The 20,883-nt window shown below is 44.5% G+C and overlaps 1 protein-coding gene across 3 annotated transcripts in view; it reads right to left on the bottom strand.

Annotated features, from left to right (window-relative positions):
• The window catches only part of Plxna2 (plexin A2), a 203,987-nt gene that overhangs the window by 42,578 nt on the left and 140,526 nt on the right, over positions 1 to 20,883 (bottom strand). For all 3 annotated transcript variants that reach the window (XR_003377039.1, XR_001228954.2, XM_005348915.2), the window contains exons 10-12: positions 17,033 to 17,233; positions 15,103 to 15,199; positions 12,089 to 12,279 (exon numbers count right to left, since the gene is read on the bottom strand). Coding sequence is in view for 1 of the 3 variants with exons in the window: in XM_005348915.2 (XP_005348972.1) it covers positions 12,089 to 12,279; positions 15,103 to 15,199; positions 17,033 to 17,233 (489 nt within the window). In the remaining 2 variants the exon portion in view is untranslated. The remainder of the gene's footprint in view (positions 1 to 12,088; positions 12,280 to 15,102; positions 15,200 to 17,032; positions 17,234 to 20,883) is intronic.

Raw genomic sequence — 20,883 nt, 5'->3', positions numbered from 1 at the left:
AGTGCTGGGATTAAAGGTGTGCGCCACCACTGCCCGGCTTCTAGGTGCACTTTAAAAAAATCTCTGTGTCATGGCTGGAGAGAGGGCTCAGCTGATCAAGCCAAAGTTTGATTCCCTTTACTCACAGTGGGTGGCATTACAATGTCTTGTAACTTAACTGGATCTTCAGGGGACCTGACATCCTCTTATGACTTCTTATGCACACACACGTGTGCACGTGCACACCCCCCCACACACACATAAAAACCCTTAAAGATGCTCTGTGTCTTTCAATGCATTTGCTTTGTCTCAGTTCAAAAGTTAGAAAGGCCCAGGTTGACAGTCTGTGCTTAGAACAAAGCAAAAGAGGAAAGCACCCCATAGAAACCCATCTATCCAACAAAGAGGACCCTAAGAGAAACATACATGGATCTAATTTACATGGGAAGTAGAAAAAGACAAGGTCTTCTGAGTAAATTGGGAGCATGGGGGATCATGGGAGAAGGTAGAAAGGGAAAGGAGAGGAAGGGAGGGGAACAGAGAAAAAAATATAGTTTAATAAAAACAATTTAAAAAGAAAAACAAAGAAACCGGTCTATCAGAATCTTTTCAGATGTCTGAGAAGAGTACAAGGCCATGATATCTATATGGTGCCCCGAGTCACAAGAATCTGGCCTTCACATGGTTATTCCTTCCCAGAACCAACTGTGCTGGGTACAGGAAAGAAGCCCGGTGAGAAAGATCTGGTGTTCAGAGAAAAAAAGAATAATAGCCCTCCAGGACAACATTTCAAACTAGGCAGCTGTTAAGTTCCCAGGTTCCTCCCCAGTGAGACTCTGTCCTCAGGGTTGTTGTCAGAAGTAGCATGGAATTTCAGGATGCCAGCGACATTTCATTGTGCCCCAATGCTACTGGCAGGTAGATTTATGTATGGGTTTATAGAGGCAAACTGCCTAAGTGTCCAGTTACTGCCTGCAAAAGCCCAGGAAAGGCCTTTCTGATCAAAAGGAGCAGTGTGGCTTCAGGGGAAGGTTGAGGGTGGTCAGAGGGCAGCAGAGTAATACTGAAGCCTCCACTGACACAGAATAAACTCAGACATGGCTGGGGTGTTAAGACATATTTGCCTATCTTGGCTTCCAGTTTCAGATGGTCTGTGTACTTCTGACTGCTCTGGGGTAAGAAGTGAGACCTTCTGGTACCCAGGGAGTATCTGCAGCAATTAGAGATCATGTAACCGTGTCTAGCAGTCCTGAGGTTTGGAAAGAAGCTCTGATACTCCTGAGCTATGTGACCTTGAACATACTCATCTGAAAAATGATAATCTTGCTGGCTTCAAGGGGAGGATTCCAGGATTAAGTTAACTAATATTTGGAAGGCTCCAGCATGTTAGTTCAGAGAGCAGGGCATAACAATGTATAATTCCCAGCTCTGTGTTTCCCTACACAAAGGACTTACAGATGAGAAGAGTATTGCATATAGGGAGAAGCTAAGAGATGGTATAAATTTTCCTGTTTATCTGGAAGTAGAAGTTGTGAATCAAGGAGTCCATGACAGATGCTGAGTGACCAGGTGGGAGAATACCTTAGAACTTCTGGCAGGATAAGCTTAGCCAGGAAGTGGTGGTGCTGAGGACAGGACCTTGAGGACCACCTCAAAGACCATGGCCAGGCAGGATCTTCACTGCCCATTTCACCAATGATGAATGAACAATCTTGGGACAGAGACAACTGTGCTTTTCTTAAAAACCTAATATTTAGCATACTGCCTAGCTCAGACCATCAACAAATATCCCCAGTTCCCGTTAATAAGAAATGCTGATCTGTATCAAATTCTAGAACAAATTGTGTTCTTTAACTGTGACTGGAAGAAGGGGGTACCAAAGTGTTGCTTGGGAGTGTATTCCTACTTTAGTGTATTCCTGCAACCACTCAGAACACCTTCCTATAATTCTCTTATTTTAATTTAATCCAATTTCTAATTTGGTTCTTCATGGAATGGAGAACTGAGCAGATAGCTCCTCATCAAATATCTTTCAGAGACTGAAGACAGAAATGACACTCCCTGGCCTTTGCCTTTATAATGCTGTCTGCAACTCCTCTGAAGAGTTTTGGAACCTTTTGCGCAGGGAGTGGGAGGTGTATTCTTTGCTCTGGATCCTGGTGTTTCTGTCATTCTCTGGGGCAGAGTGACCCACTCAAGGGTGAGGTTTGAGTGAGTGCCTGAGTAATCAATGTGCAGTTAGGAGGGCCTGAGATTACATCATTTCTCTGCTAGTCATACACACTATTCATGAGACTTGTTGTGGGCAGTATCTAGCAGAAGGTAAACCTTGGGCGTCTTTCCTATGCCTTGTGTTGTTTTTCTCCTTGAGGTTTCTTTCCCCACTTAGGGAACTTTTGTTATGGGGTTCTTTCCTTTCTAAAGAACTCTGTATTTGTGTGTGCGTGTGTGTGTGTGCGCGCGTGCATGTGTGTGTGCGTGTGTGTGTGTGTGTATGCGTGTGCGCACATGTATGTTTTCTTTTGGTCAGGCTCTCATCCATGTAACTCAGGTTGGCTTTGAACCTTTGGAGATACTCCTGTCTCAGACTCCTGAGCACTGGTATCACAGGCAGGTGCCACCAAATTTACTCTATATTTGTATTTTAGTGGGGCTTTAAGTTATCCTGTCACCTTAAGATAACTGGTATCTACTTATAGAGGGGAAAGGTATCCTGTGTTTTGCAGGATCTAAGAGAAATGCTTTAGGGTTCAGTCTAGTAGCCATAAACTCTCTCAAACATGAAGTAGTTTATTTAAGCCCTTGCCATGCACCTATTGATTAGCACGTGTTAAAACCAGGATAATGAAGACGGGCTTGGATAAGCCACTTCCTGCCAAGACACTAGCCTGTCTTGGGCACAGCTCATAGGCTCACAGTAGATGACTAATGAGAAACTTCTGATTTCTTTTTTCTGGATCCTCCAAAGCTTTTGGAGCATTTGGTTTGGTGATCCTCTTCTCTACAGGCTCAGACCTACCTTAAACAGCTGTATAGTCAAATGGAGCCCTGGTGAGCACCCTAGAAGCATTTCAGCTCAGTTCCTAGTCTTTCTGGACTCTGTCATGTTTGTTTTCCTTTGTGGTGCCATGACCTGGAAGCAGCACAGTGATGTTATAACTGCCCTCATTCTTGCAGCCACTAATTGAACATTTCGAGGGAACTGCCACGAAGTTGCTCAGGGGCAAGACGAGCAGATGCGGCTGATTAATTACAGCTGGGAGATCTAAAGGGCTGCAGGAGGAAGCAGAATGGGAGGTGCTGGAGGTTCTAGGGGCTTGGCAGCTGGGGGAAAGTGGTTAGACTGGTTGCCTGCAACCACAGACTCAGGCAGGCCTGGGTGGGGCCTTGGAGGGGCAAAGTATGGGCCTCTCTCAGAGTCAGATGAGCTTGATGAGAGATTCCTAAAACTTGATTGCACCCTAGAACACAGTCTTCCTTAGGCCTGTCTCCTGACTTATAGGCACAAGGAGAAATAAGAAATACTGTCTATAATCTCCCAGGGATGGGAGATTTCTCTGACAATGATGCTTGCTATTTCTACACTTATGAAGTGCTCAGAATGAGACAGAAATTGTACCTAGGTCGTTATATATTGTATCCTACTTAGGGATCAAAACAAGTTACCATTTCACGGGTATGGAATAGCATTCCAGGGAGGTTAAGTAACCAGCTCAAGGTTGTACAGGGAATGACAGAATGTAGTGGAACTGTTCAACATTGTATTTAGTATCCCTATGACAAAGTCTGAGCAAAACGTCCCCAACCCTGCAGAGATCACCAACTACGAGCCTCTGCTTTCGTCTCTTTTCTCAGCAACAGCCTCTTTCTCTTGGCTGAGGTTGTGCCTCCCTGCTTTACCCTGAGTCCCGTTGTTGGCTTTGGTGTTCACTGTTTTTCCTTCTGCTCTCCCCTGCTTTGTGTTTCCCACCATCCATCTTCCTTCTCCCTGTTCACACTGCTAATTTGGTTTGCCCCATCCTCTCTACTCATGTATTCCTGGCCTCCCAAGATAATGCTGAGAGTGGGATTTCTGGCTTTCTTCCCATCTTAGCAGAGGCTGGAAGAGCTTGGATTCAGCTCCTTTCTTCTGTCTCTAGGTAAAGAATAATATTCATTTAAGTGAGCTTAAGAGAGATACCAAGGATGACGCCCAAATCAAACATGGGGTGGGTTGTTGTGGAATATTATTTAACTATGTAAAGATGTGTTACATTTGATTATGCTACAGAATATTACTTTATAAAGGTGTGTTCCATTTGTTCATGCTGCATTTGTTTAATGATATAAGGATGTGTATTTAATTATGTGAAGATGTGTTACAACTGTTTCACCTTGCCTGCCTAAGTCACCTGATTGGTCTAATAATAATGAACAGAGCTGAGTGTGGTGGCACGTGCCTTTAAATCCCAGCACTCGGGAGGCAGAGGCAGGTGGATCTCTGTGAGTTTGAATGCAGCCTGGTCTACAAGAGCTAAGTCTAGGACAGGCTCCAAAGCTACAGGGAAACCCTGTCTCAAAAAAATAAAAAACAAAACAAACAAAGAGCTGAAAAGCCAGTAGCTAGGCAGAGAAAGGATAGGGAGAGCTGGCAGGCAGAGAGAATAACTAAGAGGAGAAATCTAAACTGGGGGAAGAATGAGGAGGAAAGAGAAGGAACCCGGAGCCAGCAGCCAGGGAGCCTCCACCCAGCAGACACAAGCAGCCACGAAAGTAAGATAAAAAGAATGAAAAGTAAAAAGCGTCAAGACAAAAGGTAGATAATGAGAAACAGGTTAATTTAAGTTAAAAGAGCTGGCCAGAAATGAGTCTAAGCTAGGTCGAGTATTCATACCTAATAAGAAGTCTCTGTGTCATGATTTGGGAGCTGGTTGGTGGCCCCAAAAGAGGGGGTGGGGCTCTCGAGTCAAGCAGCTAAGGGCTAAAAAACTACTAACGTAACATCAAGAAAGCTGCCACTTTTCACAACCTTCATCTTTAAAATGGGCTTAATTAGAACTCTCAACCAGTATTGCGTTCAGTGAATATCGATATTATTTTTCTTATCACCATCTGAGAACTAACAAATTCATGCAGAGACAAGGCTAGCTTAGGACTGAAGGAAAAATGGCTTTACTTTTTATGAACTTCCTAGGCAGACGGGCAGGGACTTGATCCAAGTACACATCCTGCCTTGTGGCATTTGGTGCTGCCTCTCTGTGACCTGTGCACCCCTTGCTATAGTCTCTATGGTGTCAATCTCCTTTTCTGAGGTTACAGGAGAAAGGAGAGACTGAAGTCAGAACTTCTGGGTCAGGGTGGGAAGGGGGAGAAGTATTCCCAACTGTGTATTAGATGTTCTATGTCAAAGACTGGTTCTAGGAGCAGACAGATGGATGTGTGTTGGTATATGGTCAGCTCTTCCTTCTCCATAATCTCTGCTCTTTTGCTGTAGCATTGTGCTCTTGATGATGATGCTGACTGTACACAGTCAAGTTTTTATTCTACCCTGGTTCCCAAACACATCTGGACACTGAGCCCTTGACAGCAAATGATCATGTATTTGTCCACGTTTGTGTGCACACATGCATGTGTGTGTGTGTGCATTCATGTGTGTGTGTGTGTGTGTGTGTGTGTGTGTGGTGCATGCATGCCTGTGAACACACATTCTTCACAATCACGAGAGCTGTTGAGGAGCTCTGCAGGAATCTATGGTTTCAGTGGTGCCAGCTCTCCTGCCTGGGGTGACTCCTTCCTAGTGCTGTCTTAGCTGATAGTACATTCAAAACCTAATTGTTATCTCAGCAGAGTAACTCCATTATTCATCCTGACACCATCCCCCGTTAGCTGTTTGTTGCAGTGATGTTATATTAATGAGGCCTGCAAATAAATGAACAGGAGATCAGAGTGCTGGCTTGTTTCTCAGGAAAGCTGGCTGACTTCTTCATTGGTAACTTTCCAGTGAGTCACTCCAGCTCTGAGCAGGTGGATTTTGGTCTTTCTTAAAAATATGTGGTGAAGCTGTTTGCCTAAACACTTAACTGTCCCAGCCTCTTGAGCAGTTCCATAGAAGCATTAGCAGCTGAAAGAGTCTGGTAAAAGCAATCTCCTTGAAATTATTTGGCACATGGAAAGCAGGAGCAACAGGAAGGATGGATCACCTCAAACTAGTACAATATCAAAAATTATCTATCCTTAGTTTTGGAGAACAATATATACTGTTTTATACTTGATTTTCTTTCTATCCCAGTTACATTTACCTGAGATAGGTTAAAAAGATTTTCTATTCCATAAGCATGGACTAGTGAGGCTGGAGAAGTTACTGAGGTTGACAATTTTACAAGTGAATTTATATAGTTGTCAGTGAAGAATTGCCTGGTGTCAGTGCATGTGGTTTTAGGAACACACAGACATATTCTTTCAGATTTCAAGTGTGGTAGATTTTCTGTCACAGGCTGAGGTGCCACCTCTGTGATTCCTTCTGTTTCTCAAGACTTCTGTGCCTTGCTTAGCCTGATCTTTGTCCCTGCCTGCAGGTGCACACCATCTGGGTTCTATCCTATGGGTTCTCCCACTAGATAGAGATGCCTCAGAGGTCAGATCTCCACCCAGGGGATCTAAGATTCACTTCGACCACTATTGCACTGGAGAACAAAGACCAAGAACAACTCCATGTCACATAACACTTGGGGCATTAAATAAGACTATGCCTGAAGGAAAAATGATGGTTTCCTTATCAAGCTCACATGTATCCCAAATTTCCAAACTGTTTTACATACTCATAGAAAGGAGGTTGAACCCGATTATGCGTAGGAAGACAATTAAGTACAGGTAACTAATTCCAAAGGATGCTGAAGTACTCAGATGTCTGACATCTGTTGGTGTCTTCCAAGAGGGTCTGACATCAGATGGACACAGGATACCCTCTGCTGCAATGACAACAGAGGTCTAGTTTTCAACCTCTGTATTGCTGCTAACCAGAAGACTTTGGGTACATTATTGATTTTCCCAAGCACCATTTCCCTAGCTCTTACAATAATTACAGCCATCTTGTTTGGAGGGTGAGAACGAATGACCTAAAGAACAGGGTGATAGAAAATGAAAGCTACCTTTATAGTCAAGCCCCAAATTAGAATTTTGGTTCCTGCTGTCTGAGTTGGTGTCCTCCTTAGCTCTGAATACACCACTCAGCTGTAGTCCTGTTTTTACAGGAGACAGTGGCCAAAGGTGTGGGTTAGAAGTTCCTTTCCTATGCTCTTTAGAGGGAGCAAAATGACCTGTGGAGAAAGCACTTTCCAATATCATCCAAGTAGCCAGTGTTCAAGATTGAAGCTGTGCTGGAAAAAGCTGTGTCTTTCCAGGTTTCAGTCAATCCTGTGGCAACCTCCTACTCAAGCATAGTGTCTGGTATGCATTGGTAACCAAGTAAACATTCTCTGAAGGGAAAATTTATTTCTCAGTGAGCTGTGACATTCTTTCTTAGCATTCTCATTTTATTGGGCTGGATTCTCCCCTTTATATGGTGAAGTTCTGATTCCTCAAACTACTACCGATACACAGAGAGAATGTCATCACGTGAACATGAGGAAGAGGTTGGGTGACAAATATAGAAGCTGGGGTGTCATCAAAGCACCGGTTTCTGGAAGAGAGGCCTGCTGCGATCTTCCCTCACAGCCCTCCCAGGGACCCAGACCTACCCACACCTTGATTTTGGACTTGAAGCTTCCAAACATCCGAGAAAATGTATTTCCTTTATGGACACCACCCTAGGAAACCACAAGCAGAGACTAAGTGGGGACCTTCAGTGCATTTGTTTCCGAGTCCTCTTAAATCTTCAAGTTTCTTTTCTTGAGAACATATTTGTTTGGTTGGAAGTGAGACCCCAGCCTCTGGCATCCATTTCAAGCCCCCTCCCTTGGGAGTTGCCTTAGTCCGTGACTCCACTTCTGGGAAAGCCCATCAAGCAGTGACCCCCTCCCCAGGGAGGGTCAAGAAAGCCCTCCAAATGGCGACCCCTCCTCTGGGAGGGTCAGGACCACTCCCACAGGCTATTTAGCCTGCCCCTGCCCCAGAGAATGAACACGTGGTGCCCGGGTTTTGTGTGGTCTTCCCTTCTTTCTCTTCCCTTCACCATGCTTTCCCGGTACCATAGGGAGGACTGCACTAAACATGGGCATCTTTTATTTTGTCTGATTTGGTCTGATTGGAATTATTTGTGTCGTCTGAGAGGCTCGTCTAAGAAATATTCCTAACAATATTCTGTCTCTTTTCCTTTCTGCTGAATCCTGAAAGTTCACAGCTTCTTAGAATATATCTCTGGTTGTGGGGAATAATACTAGTTTCATCACTGAGGTCCCAGTAGGCTCTGAGGCCCAGGCTGGGGATAATATAGACATGGCTGGGTAAGCATGCTATAGGCTTCCCAGTCCTCAGCACATCTTTTCCAGGGGCTAACAGGTACCATTTGCACAGAATCCTGGATGAGAGTTGAAAGCAAAAGCAACCCTGCAGGCCCTGTTATGGGGACAGAATCATTATTATGCCACGAGTCGGTGAGAAGGAGCAGACAGTGAGTCCTGAGGTGGTCCTAACCTGTATATGCAAACTGGGAAATTCAACAGGCTGTTCAACTTGTCCTACATGGAGCATCTATAACAGATGGATCGTTAGGGGTTGCCCTGGTTGCTATGGAGACAGTAGGATAAGGAAGGTTAGGGAACAACACAGCTATTCATGTAACTTCTCATGAGTCCACGTCTTATACAGTGGAACACCTCTGAGGTCATCTCATTTACTTCTGTGTTCATAGGCAGAAGAGCACCCCTCGAAGCCACACTTTGTTCCCACGGTTGGGCACAGACCATCACAGATCCTTCTTCCCTCCATGTTCTAGAAGGATCATATAATTAGTGGTTTGGGTGGCCTGCCCCAAGTGGTGGTGCTGAGGACAACATATTGTCTGAAGATAAAGGAGATATATATAAAGATTATCAATACATAGAAGGCCCATAATCATGAGAAAGTTGAAGAAAATGAGTTGATTCCTCTTAAAGATGACTTTGAACAAATTATTTATTCTTGCAAAATAATGTCACAGAAAAGGGACACAAAGGCGGCATTTTATCAGGAGGTCCTTAGGGTTGTTTTGGTGTTGTGAACACTGAGTCTTTGGTTAAGGTAGGGGAGGATTGGCCAGTTTTCTTCATTGAGAAGCTACTGTTGTTCCCGTTGCAGTTAATTATGTGAAGATAGCTCAAGATTGCATAAGTTCCCTATTTCTCATCAACTTTCACTTCATCTTTTTCATCTAAGGGTCATCCTTGCCTGAAACAGTTACAGCTATGCGCATTAAAGTTGTGAATTTCTTTTTTTGTAATTCTTTCTCTGTTTATTAGTTGGGATTCTAGTGTGAAGACACATCTCCCCTCCTATTAAATGTTTTTCTCTTCACATTAGCAAGAACTGTGGATTCTTCCCCTCAGATCCCCTCAGGTTGGTTTCTGTGCTCTTTTTCTTTTAACGGTTCTTGTCCAAATTATCCAGCCTGAATTAAACCACGAGGAAACATTAGGTACATCCAAATTGAGGGACACTGATAACATCACTGGCCTAGACTCTTTAATACCATGAAGGTCACTGAAGGGCATTATTAGGCCTGCAGATTAAAAGACTAAAGGGACAAGAAAATCTCATAATGTAACATCACATTGGCTCTCAGACCTCAGATTGGATTTTGGACCAGAGAAAGGATATCACCGTAACAATTGGGAAAATGCTAATAAGGCATGTGTGTCAGATGATATTACTGGATCAACATTAACTGGTAATTACATTATGCTTCTGTACAATGATAATTTTGGAAAACCTGGGTAAACAGGATATGAATGCTCTTTGTAGTACTTTTCTATCTTTTTATAAATATGAAATTATTTCCTAAGTGACCAGTTAGAAGTAACAGAAAATGACTAGCAGGTGGTCTTGTGGGGGTAAAGGATACCGTATCAAAGAAAACAGGACGGTTAACGGTCTAGTCATTCAAGGCCTGGCTACTCCCTGCCACATGTCCTATCTAGAGTGATGTCCCTGAGTGGGTTTGGAGCATAGCACAGGTTTGTCTCTTCCCAAAGATACCTTTTATTATCGAAGTCCTCAACATGGAAATTACCATTACGAGTCTTGGAACATTTTTTTTGCTGATACATTCATTGGAAAAATCAATTATAGCCTAATTACCTCAGGAGGTTAATTAGCCTCCTGTAATTTGGGTATCCTCTGTGAACCCAGCAGCCTGTCAGTCCCCAGTCTGTGACTAGAGGCAGGGGCTTCCCTTAGAGCTTATAGAAGCTTCAGCCAGGCTGAGAGCAGACACCAGGCTTTCTAGTTTGTGGTGGTAGGAAGTGCTTGCTGATGACAGAATCTCCCCTGATTTAAGCTCTGGACACCGTAGGTAGTGACAGCAGTAAGACATATTGCAAAATATGGGACGATAAAAGTTTTCGAGCTATAAGTTGGCAGAAACCACTAGAACAGATAAGGCATAGAGCCCTGAAGACTTCAAGATGCTAGCTGTAGGAGGGGAGGGGCTGAAGCAAGCCTCTTTTACATTTTCTTCCATCCAAAAAGTCAGCAGGCATGGCCCCTGGTCACATTTGAATGTAAGCTCCTATTAAAGTCGCTTCCTGTTTGGGGGCAGGGTCTAAGCTGTCACAGAGGCACCATGATGCAGCACTTTTCTCCCCTCCATATCAACTGCACTTTTCTCCACAGACACTCACGTACAAAGCAGGGCACGCTGCACCCCCTTCCCATGGTCCTGTGTTCAACTCTCTGGAACTTTGGGGCCTCACCTTGGTGACTTGGGGGTTGAAGCACTTGACACAGTATCCCTTCACATGGGGGGGGGTCACTTCTATCTGGTCTATACGAACAATGGAATGGATATTGATTAAGGTGAAGCACTACTAATCGTATATTCCTTTGGTAAATCATGAAGAATTTTAAGGTAACTTTGTCATGGAATCTGGGTCTAAAGGCTGGTGCTGCCTTTGATCTGCTGTGTGAATTTGGGACTCGCTTTTTTTCTCTGTGAAATGGAGCTGAGAAAACTTAATTTTCTACAGTTGCTATAAAAATTAAATCTATCAAAGCCAAGCATGTTAAATAAATATCTGCTCCCTGTTCAGTTTATGCAAAGGCTACAGCATCCATTGATTTTAAAGTTTTTGTTTTTGAACTGAGACATTGATTGGGTCAGAAAGGAGTTCAAGAAGTTTCCTAATATTCTACGACACAGAAAAGGAGCATGGTTTTGGGGGAAACGGTGCATCAGCTCTGGAAGGATGAGACAGGAACAGTTTCTCTCTGGCATCATCAGCTCTGCAGGCCACCGTGGAACCTGCCAAGGCCTTTGTTCTTAATAGAGAACGCACAATTTAGAGTCAAAGAAAAGTAACGGTTATTGACTGGAGATCAGCTGGCAGCAAGCACGTTAAATACGACTGTGCCTCTCCAGACCCTCGCAGCCAAGCAGCTGTTATTTCTCTCCATATCACCGATTCATCTTCCTTTGCAATTTGCTATTTTGGAAACATAATTTTTCCCAATATAATTAATTACTTTATTTACACCCATGAAAATGCACAAAACAAATTGGGACCAAGAAAAACTCCTGAGAAACAGTATGTAGCTAACATATGGCCTGTCTACTTCTTCGGTTTCCAATTTTGTACCTCTGAACTAATTGTAATTCCCCAAATAGCATCTCTGCTGAGAAACGCCAAAGTTGCTTTCTGAAATGTTCCTTTACCATGGAGTAAAGGTCTTGTCCCTACCTGGCTCAGCCTTCTACCCTGCCCCAGCTGGGAAGCTAGGCTGACTCTGCCTCCTTCATATACATGGGTATACAGATAAGTATTCCCATCATGACTGCACTGTGGTATAGACCATACGCCTGTTCTAGACCATTGGCACACACACACAAGACCTCCCATATTTTTCCACCAAATATACCCTCTTCAGAAATTCATCCATAAGTACATTTCTTTCCTATATCCCCAGCCGGCCTTTTCTCTTAAGGAAGCTGGAGACTTACCTCTGTGATTTGGGGGTTGGAGCATTTGACGTTGTGGCTGGACCAGTCGAGCCAAGGGCTAGAAGTGCTGGGGCAGTGTTGGTGGAGGGTACACCTGCGCTCATCGCTGCACCAGCCACACTCAAACTTGTGATCAGCCTTGAGACAGAGGCCACAGCTCTCCCGCTGGGCTGCACACTTGTAGAGATGAACTGCAAAGAGAGGGGGCTGTCACGGATAGGCCTGCAGAGGCTCCATCCCATACTGTCTGTTTGTAGGTACACAGATCTGCCCCAACCACTGACAATATCGGGGATCACCACCACGGCACGAGCAAAACATGGAGAGTGAATGAGGTGCCTAAGCAGTTATCTATAGGCACAGCAGAAAATAACGGGTTAAGTGTTTCTGCTTCTAGACAGAATCATACCCCTGCTTTAACTGCGGATTCTCTACTTCCCAGCACTGTGACAAAGTATTTAACATTTCTGAATCTTGTTTACCTATCTCTCCCATGGAAATCATAGTTAGTTTGGGGCAGGTTTGAATGAGATGTTATACAGTGAGTGCTTGGCAATGCCTGAGATATACTAGATGCTATTACACACCTATTTTCTTTGAACTCTAACAGTGTTCTTAAGCGATGTGAGCTCATTTCTTCATTGAAGGTAAAAATAAAGCCCAAAGGAGACATGTTGACTGTCCCAGCTTACTATGGGTACTGGTTTGAAGCTTGCTGATGGTGGGCCCTGAGAAGAGAGGAATCTCAGTTGGCACCCTGGAAATGTTGTGTGTGTGGGAACAGAGTCAGCTTGTGCTCAAAGAAAGCCCAGGTGACTGAGGTAGGAGGCATGCTAGCAAGGAAAGTATGACACAACCCTATTCACAGCCAGTGTAGATGAAGAATGTGTCCCCAGAGAGGACAAACCAGTTCTTGATAAGTCACATGATCATTCTGCAACTCTTTTGCTTTGAATTTTCTCTAACTGACTTGGAGACCCTAGGGAAACTAGCTATCAAGTATAGTTGTACCATGAGCCCAGGGTTTAGTCCTTTCTTGTTAGTGCTGGGAATTTAGAGCTCCAAGCAAATTCTCCAGATACATAAATCTCCTTATGGATTCATCTTCTAAAAGTAGATACAACTGTAACATGTATAGACAGATATTCTGTTATCATTACTTAATAACTAGAATGCAAACTTTCTTCCCAACATCTATATTCAATTATACATTGTAAGTCATCCAGAAATGATTTAGGTATTTATGGTTAGGTATAGATATTATGCCATTGAGTGTGGGTATTCTAGGGGTTCCTGAAAATAATCCCATGGTGGATACTGAGAAATGACTCAGAAAGTCACTTCTCATCTTTTCCAGCCAAATTATCTTAAGCTTTTGTGACCTATCCGTTTGCCTCTGCTGGAGGTCAGGTGCATGCCCCAGGGGAGAGGCAGTTTTCATTTTTCCATAGCACTCCCTGACACCTCTGTTCCATTCAGCTTCTCTGTCCAGATGTACAGACCATTCACCACTCTAAGTCCTAAGTACTCTTATGCCTGTGGTCTCCAAGGCACAAGACAGGCAAAGACAATCTGAAACAGAAAGTACTGGTAAGGCATTTATAAATCTGGACCTTGTAGTCTTTAGCCATAAGCTCTGCAAATCCTTAAGTAGTGGGCTTTCTTTTCTTTAGGGCCTGTGTGAAGACACTAAGATGTACTTTAAACTTGCATGGTTCAATTAGAAGCACTAGCAGTAGAACTTGGTTTGCTAAGTTGGGAAACCTGAGCACTTAAACACAGTATCCCACTGAACCCAATTCATGTACAGCTTTCTCTGACACTAAGGATCTAGTAGAAACATGAGTGAAGGCAGGAGGAGGCTACTCGGGCACCCGCAGAGCCTTATAGATGTCAGGGGAGTCTGATGTACCAGTCTGGCCATTTTCCTCCAGGTTCTGGGTGCAACCTCTAGGATCTAACTGATCTAACTTGTCAAAGAACATATCTTTTATTATCTAGTGGTGAAAAAGATCTAGTCTAGGAGCAAGCAAACACAAACTACCTGTACTGAAGTCTGTCTTGCAATGTAGAATGCACTGACTTTAATGGTGTTATCTGGTACAAAAAGCTGTATTCCACAGATGCTGAAGCACCTTCAGATTTTGCCATTCCCTTAATTGACCCCCTGATGCCCAGGCACGACCCAGGAGTTGAAGCACAGGCTAATGACAATTCCATTTACTTGAAGCATAACAGTATATATGGCCCCTGATGGGTGAAGGGCTTCAAATCCCACCCAGAGCCCAGCAGCAGTGGCAACAGGTCTTCATCTTGGTGTGTACTAACTTGCAGGCCTTCTCTAAAATCCGACGGTCTCAGCACTTACTATACGACTCAGCTTCACCATCCATAGGATGAAGCACACATTTAGAGTTACTGAGATAAATAATAAAAACAATTCAAACAAATTACCTAATGAATAAGTTATACAACATGTGTTCAGTAGTTGGGTCATTCTGCCAGGACCTGCTTTTTGGACAGAGCAGGAGCCTTAGAGTTTCCCTCCTGCCAGCCCCCTTACTGAGCTTCTGTGCTCCAGATGTGAGCCTGAGCCTCAGAACTAGAGCACAGACATATAAGCCTTCTTTGTGCTGTCACAGTGACCAGGACTGAGAACAGGGGAAGGAAAGCCTGAATGAAAGCAATATCTCCATTTCTAGGGAAGCTGACAGGACACTCTGCCTGCTGTTTTCCTAGGTCAGGTTGCATAGATATTTCAAAGCTACCAGGAGCCACAGAATAGTGCGGAAGAATGGGCAGCTGCCTGGCGGATGTTCTGGTTGTAATAAAATGGGGTTCCCAACAGGACTCCTCTGATGGCTTCAAATGTTGCTTTAGGAGTCTCTGAAGAGCTCTGCTGGCAGAGGGAGTGTGCTATTCAAGGCACAGCAGCAGTCTGCTCTGATCTCTACAACACAGCCTTTCCCAAGGTCATGAATAGGTCAAACTTGCACCCAGAAGGAACTGCTTACCTTTCAGGTCCTGAGGGTTGTCAATGATGAAGTTGCCATTCCACACCACAGCAAAGTCCACTGCTAGGTTGCTGATGTCCATCCCATCATACTGGTACTGTGGGGAGAGGACAGGAGCAAACATCATTCAAGGCTGTCTGTCATAGGAAGCCAGCGTGCAAAGCAACTCCTCACGCTGCCCAAAGGGACCCTATGACACCTTGTTCCTGACTTGTAGTCAGTAAGGCCACCAGGAGCTGGCCTAAGGCTCTGGCTTCACCTTCAGTTCTTTCTGAAATCTGAAAGAGCTCAGGTCTCCATCTCTACCCCTTTCTCCTGCTGAATCCATCAGCTCTGAACACACTTGATGAAGGCTCTCCCTGTGTACTGGTTGAGTCTGTATCCAAACAGAACGTTGCTTTCTCCCTACAACTGCCACCCTTTCGGCTTACCCCTGTTCATTTAAGTCTAGCTCTCATTCATCCTCCCCATGTCCTTTCTTATGTCCCTCCCAGTCGTCCCCACCCCCAGCCTTGGAATCCTGATATCGCCATTTTCTGTCTTTAGTCTGGTACTTCCCAGGAACTACAATGCATTCTTTTGTGGGTCCTCTTTTAAGGACTTAATGTCCTCACTGCTCTCTCACATCTACATATACAGGGGATGTGGCAACGGATGTAGAGTGGCTAGCTGGTCTCTCAGGTGTATGTGACGAGTTTTTGATGTGTTCGTGTGCTCAGGTGTATGTATGTGCCTTATGCACATGGAGGCCAGAGGTTGGGGCTGGGTGTCTTCTTTCTTTATTCTCCCAGTTTCTGAGATTGGGCTGGAGTTCATAGATTTTGCTAGACTAGCTGTCCAATGTGTTCCAATGATCTTCCACCATTCCACCCCAGCACTGGGATTATAGTTGTCTTTGTGATCAGCATTTTATGTGGGTATGGGGGAACCAAGTACAGGTCCTTAAGCTTGGGTGGCAGACCCTGCACTGACTGTGCTATCTCCCAGCCTCCTCCTCTACCTTGGCAGATAAGTTTTACTTGGATTAGTGTCTAATACAGAAAGTGCTCACATCTTCTAGGGTATCCCAGAGCATACCAGAAAAAAAATCCCTAGAGAGGCTAAGTCTTCTGTTCCTCTGACCTCACAGAGGACCTTCAAGCCCTTCGCAACCTCCTGGGTGGCTAGTGCCTGTGGCACTCTGTTAAGTCTCCTGGACAGTCCCTCTTTATGGCTGTCCATTTCTGACCATGGGCACTTAGCTCTGGAGGGCATGTCACCATTGTTCTCCTGCCCAGCCTTCCATTGCTTTCTTCCTTTGTTGTGCTCTCTTTCTCAGTCTGGCTTCCTGCGCACTTGGCACCGATTACAAATTCTATCAAACGCTTGTGACCCCAGAATCTGACAGCTCCCTGATAAGAGGCCTAGATTCTCTTTATCTCTCCTAGGCGAATTAGCTTCCCTCAACACCTCTGTCACGTCCCTCATCTCTGAGCTGACCCCCCACAGTCAGAGACAGGAAGTTGGAAGATAAAAGATCTTCTCTGGGCTGAAATTATAATTAAACACCTTGTGCTTTTTCTGTCCACCATTCTGGGAAGATTTAACCCTTGTGGCTCCTGAAATGCTGCATCTCCTTCCTCTCCTCCTACACTTTTCTGTCTATCCTCATGCATACCACTGTCCTAATACATTGCATAGGGATAGAATGTTGGGTGGGGTTGATGTCCTTTTGGCAGAAGTTTTCCCAATAGCAACAATGTGTTCTTTAACTTCAGAAGGAAGTTCCAAATTTCAACTTCTGCCATTAGGGTTTTTTTTGAGGGTTCTCTCTTCCGAGAACATGGCTCACTGGCTCAGGGTGCTTACAGGTTTCTCTGTCCCTGGTCATGTGGGCGCTGCCTGTGATCCTACATGATCTAAAGTCTTGGAATATGTGTGAGCTGCTTACCGAGCTGTTTTGGCACTGCACACTGGAACTGTTGAAGCGCAGGGCAGGGACTCGGTGAACAGCCCCCTGGATGTTGAGCACGCACTCATAGCCCCGCTGGCCGGACTGGGGCTGGGGAAGGTTCCGGGCCTTGAGGGTGATTGGTTTCACTTCTCCAACTGGGATCAGAATCTCCTCAGTGGGCACAAGCTGGGGACAGTCCTAAGCAAGCAAGCAGAGACCTTCATTAGTTCTCAAAGTTGAGCCCAGATAGAGGCAGAACCTATAGCCAGTTAGAACCTTCCTGTTTCCAAGTGAATCGCCCAAGAGAAGACCTGAATCTTTTTTATGGGACATGTTGAATCAGCAGGCAATGAAATCTTTTCTTCCTACTGGGCTTTGATTTTGTCAACACCATTCCACAAACCACCCTAATCTTGGGGGTGTGTATTACAATTTAGGAAATAACTTTCAAACACCAGTATGACAAACTGTGGGTTTTATCTCTGGTGAGTAATTGTAAGAGCCTCCGTGGGTTTGTGGGTTCGTGTCCCCAGCTCAGAAACCCTACCTCTGGTTTTATCTGGTTCCCCAGCCCATTGGCCATTTGCATTGTCTGATGCCTGAGACAGCTGTTATCTCCAGCTTCAGCTTCTAAGTTCCAGCTGAGCTAGGCTTCCCAGGAGGGGGACCAAGTAACCAACCCAACCTCCTGGGTGTGCTCTAAGTCCTAGCTCTGGCTTTTTATGTCATTTCATTACCATGTGTGAACACTATGCTGCTTTGGAAAACAAAAACCAAATAGAGAAATGTAGTAGGGTGGGGCCATGAGAAGGAAGAGAGAGAGAGAGAGAGAGAGAGAGAGAGAGAGAGAGAGAGAGATCAATTTTCCTCGCTTGTGTGGAGGCAGAGGTCCAACACCTTATGGATTGTTGACTTCTTCCTCCCTACAGGAAAGACTGGAGTCTTGTTGCCTTCTCTGCCCCTTACAGGGGGGATGTGGAAACTCTTCACATGCAAACATGTCTAATAGCCAGGGATCAGCTAGAGAGTTCTTGAAGGAGGCACCACCTTCCTTGTCCTCTGGACACTTGCTCCTAGAAGGACTTTGGGAACATGTTGGGGCTCATGTGGCTACAAGGCTTACAGAGGGTACTGCCAGGTATTTGCTGTCTGAGTAGCCAAACTACTGTATTTTCTCAAGATATGGACAGTCTCAAGACTCCAGATAACTCCCAAAGCCATTCCTTATGTAACACAGGCTGTTGAACAACTGTAATCTCTACTGAAGATTTGCAGAGATGGTCAGCTCTCTGTGTGGACATACACAGTCCCTTCTTTTTTTAATCCTCCTTCTCCTCCTTTTCCTCTTCTCCCTCTTCCTCCTCCTCTTCCTTCTTCTTTCTCTTTATTTCAAATTCCAGCTGCAAAACCCCCTGCCCATTCTTGTACATCAAAGTCTGGACATTCTGAACACAGAGTTCTGTGGTGCCATTTCTCATACTGACACCAAACCTGGGTCTTTGTGCATGCTTTTCTCCCTACCAAAGACTGAATTTTATCCACCACTGCCATCTTCCTCCTGCCCTCTATTCCACCTCAACTTAATCAGATAGCTGTTGATCAAATGCCCAGCCTTCCAACTTGGCTCAGGAAGTCTGGCCAGACCCTTTCCTGCACTGGCTTCAGGTAGAACTCTAGGTATTGCCCCATGTTTGCCCTGAATCCATGGAGCCACAACTCCTGCGGAGTATTTATTTTATTTTATTTTTCTGGGATGTGATCATCTCAAGGACTGAGCCTGAACCTTTCCACTCCACATTCCAAGTCTTCATCTTATGTCAGATGTATAGTGGGTACTAAGCCATTGTTTGCAGGAGGGTGAATGTAAAGAAGAAAATAAAGTAATATACACAAGAATTTTTTAGTTTCTTTTTAATTCCAACATTGGAGACTGGTAAGTGCTAAGGGAGGCTTGAGAAGCAACTTGATTCCCAAGCTAGGACTACAGGTGGCCATGGTTTCTGGAGCTCCAGAATTAGCTAAAGGCACAGACTTATCTATTCAGGAGTGTGACCATTTACACACAGCTGGAACCTGAGGAATTTCTTATTGAGACCTATTTGGGAGGAATAGAAAGACTTCAGGGTAAGCTGGGCCACTCCTGCCTGCTAGCCACTGCATGGGAGGACTCCAGCAAGAAGCATTTCTCCGAGGGACTGGATCAGCTGGAATACCAGAACAGATGGGTCCCAGTTCAGGTGCCAGGTGCTCACGCTGCTGACTCATAAACCTGTTCTTTACTGCTCTTTTCCTTTCATCCCCTGCAGGCACTTTTGACAGAGCCTTTCACAGATTCATAGCCAGGAAACCCAGGCATCCCACTAAAAAGAAGCATATTCAGTCAGCAACTAAAAATCTAGCCACAATCTAACAGGTTAGAATTTATGATAGAGGAGAGTCTAATGTATAACGTTTTGTGTGTGTGGTGTGTGTGAGAAAGAGGGGGGGGGAGGGAGGAAGGGAGGGAGAGGAGAAAAAAGACAGACACACAGATTTGGAACCAACTGCTTTAAAGGACAAGTTCTTGTTTCTCTAATGGGTTCAGAAAACAAATTTAAATTTCAGGAGGCCTAGACTCCTAAAGATATGCTTTTGAAGTATGATGTCTCAGGTCAGCAAATAAGACTGTAGAATCCTTTAAACTTTTAATGACAAAAATCTTCCTATAAATGTACCTCAGTATCCATGGATCCCTACAGCCAAGGACCAAAGATATTTGAAAAATAAAAGTTATACCTGTATTATATACAAGGTCCCCACTGTGACTATTTCCCAAATAAAGAAAGCAGCTACTCATACAGCATTGATACAGAGTGATAGATTCTGAATAATCTAAAGATCATTTAAGGTACAGAACAGAATGTGTATGGTTTGATGAAAACATCACACGGTTTAGCAGAAGGGACTTGATATCTGTAAAGGGTTCTGGAACCAGTCCTTGTCCCCTATGGCTCTGGAGGGATAATAATATACTCAATGTACATCCAGCTTAGAGGTTGAAAAGTCACAGGCAGAAGTTATATATAAGTTACATTTTTCAAATAATAGCCTAAAACTTTAGAAAACTTCCCCATGCTCTTTTAGGCCTTTAAAAATTAGTTTTAAAGACAGTGAACAGGCTCTTCCCTAATGCCTAAACATGCTCAAGATTGGCCTAGTAGCAAAAGGATGCATTGGGCTTTGCTTATTTGGCAGTTGTTCTGAGGCCAGATAGAAAAGGGCTTTTCTTCTCTTCCCAGGATAGAAAGAAGTGATTGGCATTCCAAGCACACAACCTGCATCTTTGGCAACAAGAAAGATGTAGACCTGGTCCGTGAGATGGATCCATGGGATCATAGCAAAGGGCAGGAGCTTGGGATAGAAATGACTATGGGAAGACCAAGGGAAGAGGCAAGAGAATTGGCCACCAGGAAGTCTCAGCGGTGTTGGAACTTCAGTACATCTGGGGCTTTGGAAGATGATATGTTCCATCTGAAGTCATTCCTAGGCCACTTGTTTCTATGTATACACACACACACACACAGACACAGACACACACAGACACAGACACACAAACACACACACACACACAGACACACACACACAGACACACACAGACACAGACAAACACAGACACAGACAAACACACACACACAGACACACACACACAGACACAGACACAGACAGACACACACAGACACACACACACAGACACACACACACAGACACACACACATACACAGACACCGACACACACAGACACAGACACACACACAGACACAGACACACACACACAGACACACACACACAAACACAGACACACACAGACA

Source organism: Microtus ochrogaster, chromosome 6, assembly GCF_000317375.1.
Source record: "Microtus ochrogaster isolate Prairie Vole_2 chromosome 6, MicOch1.0, whole genome shotgun sequence".
NCBI classification, from domain to species: Eukaryota; Metazoa; Chordata; class Mammalia; order Rodentia; family Cricetidae; genus Microtus; species Microtus ochrogaster.
Note: the sequence above shows the minus strand (reverse complement) of the source record. Positions and strands in the feature narration are given on the sequence as shown.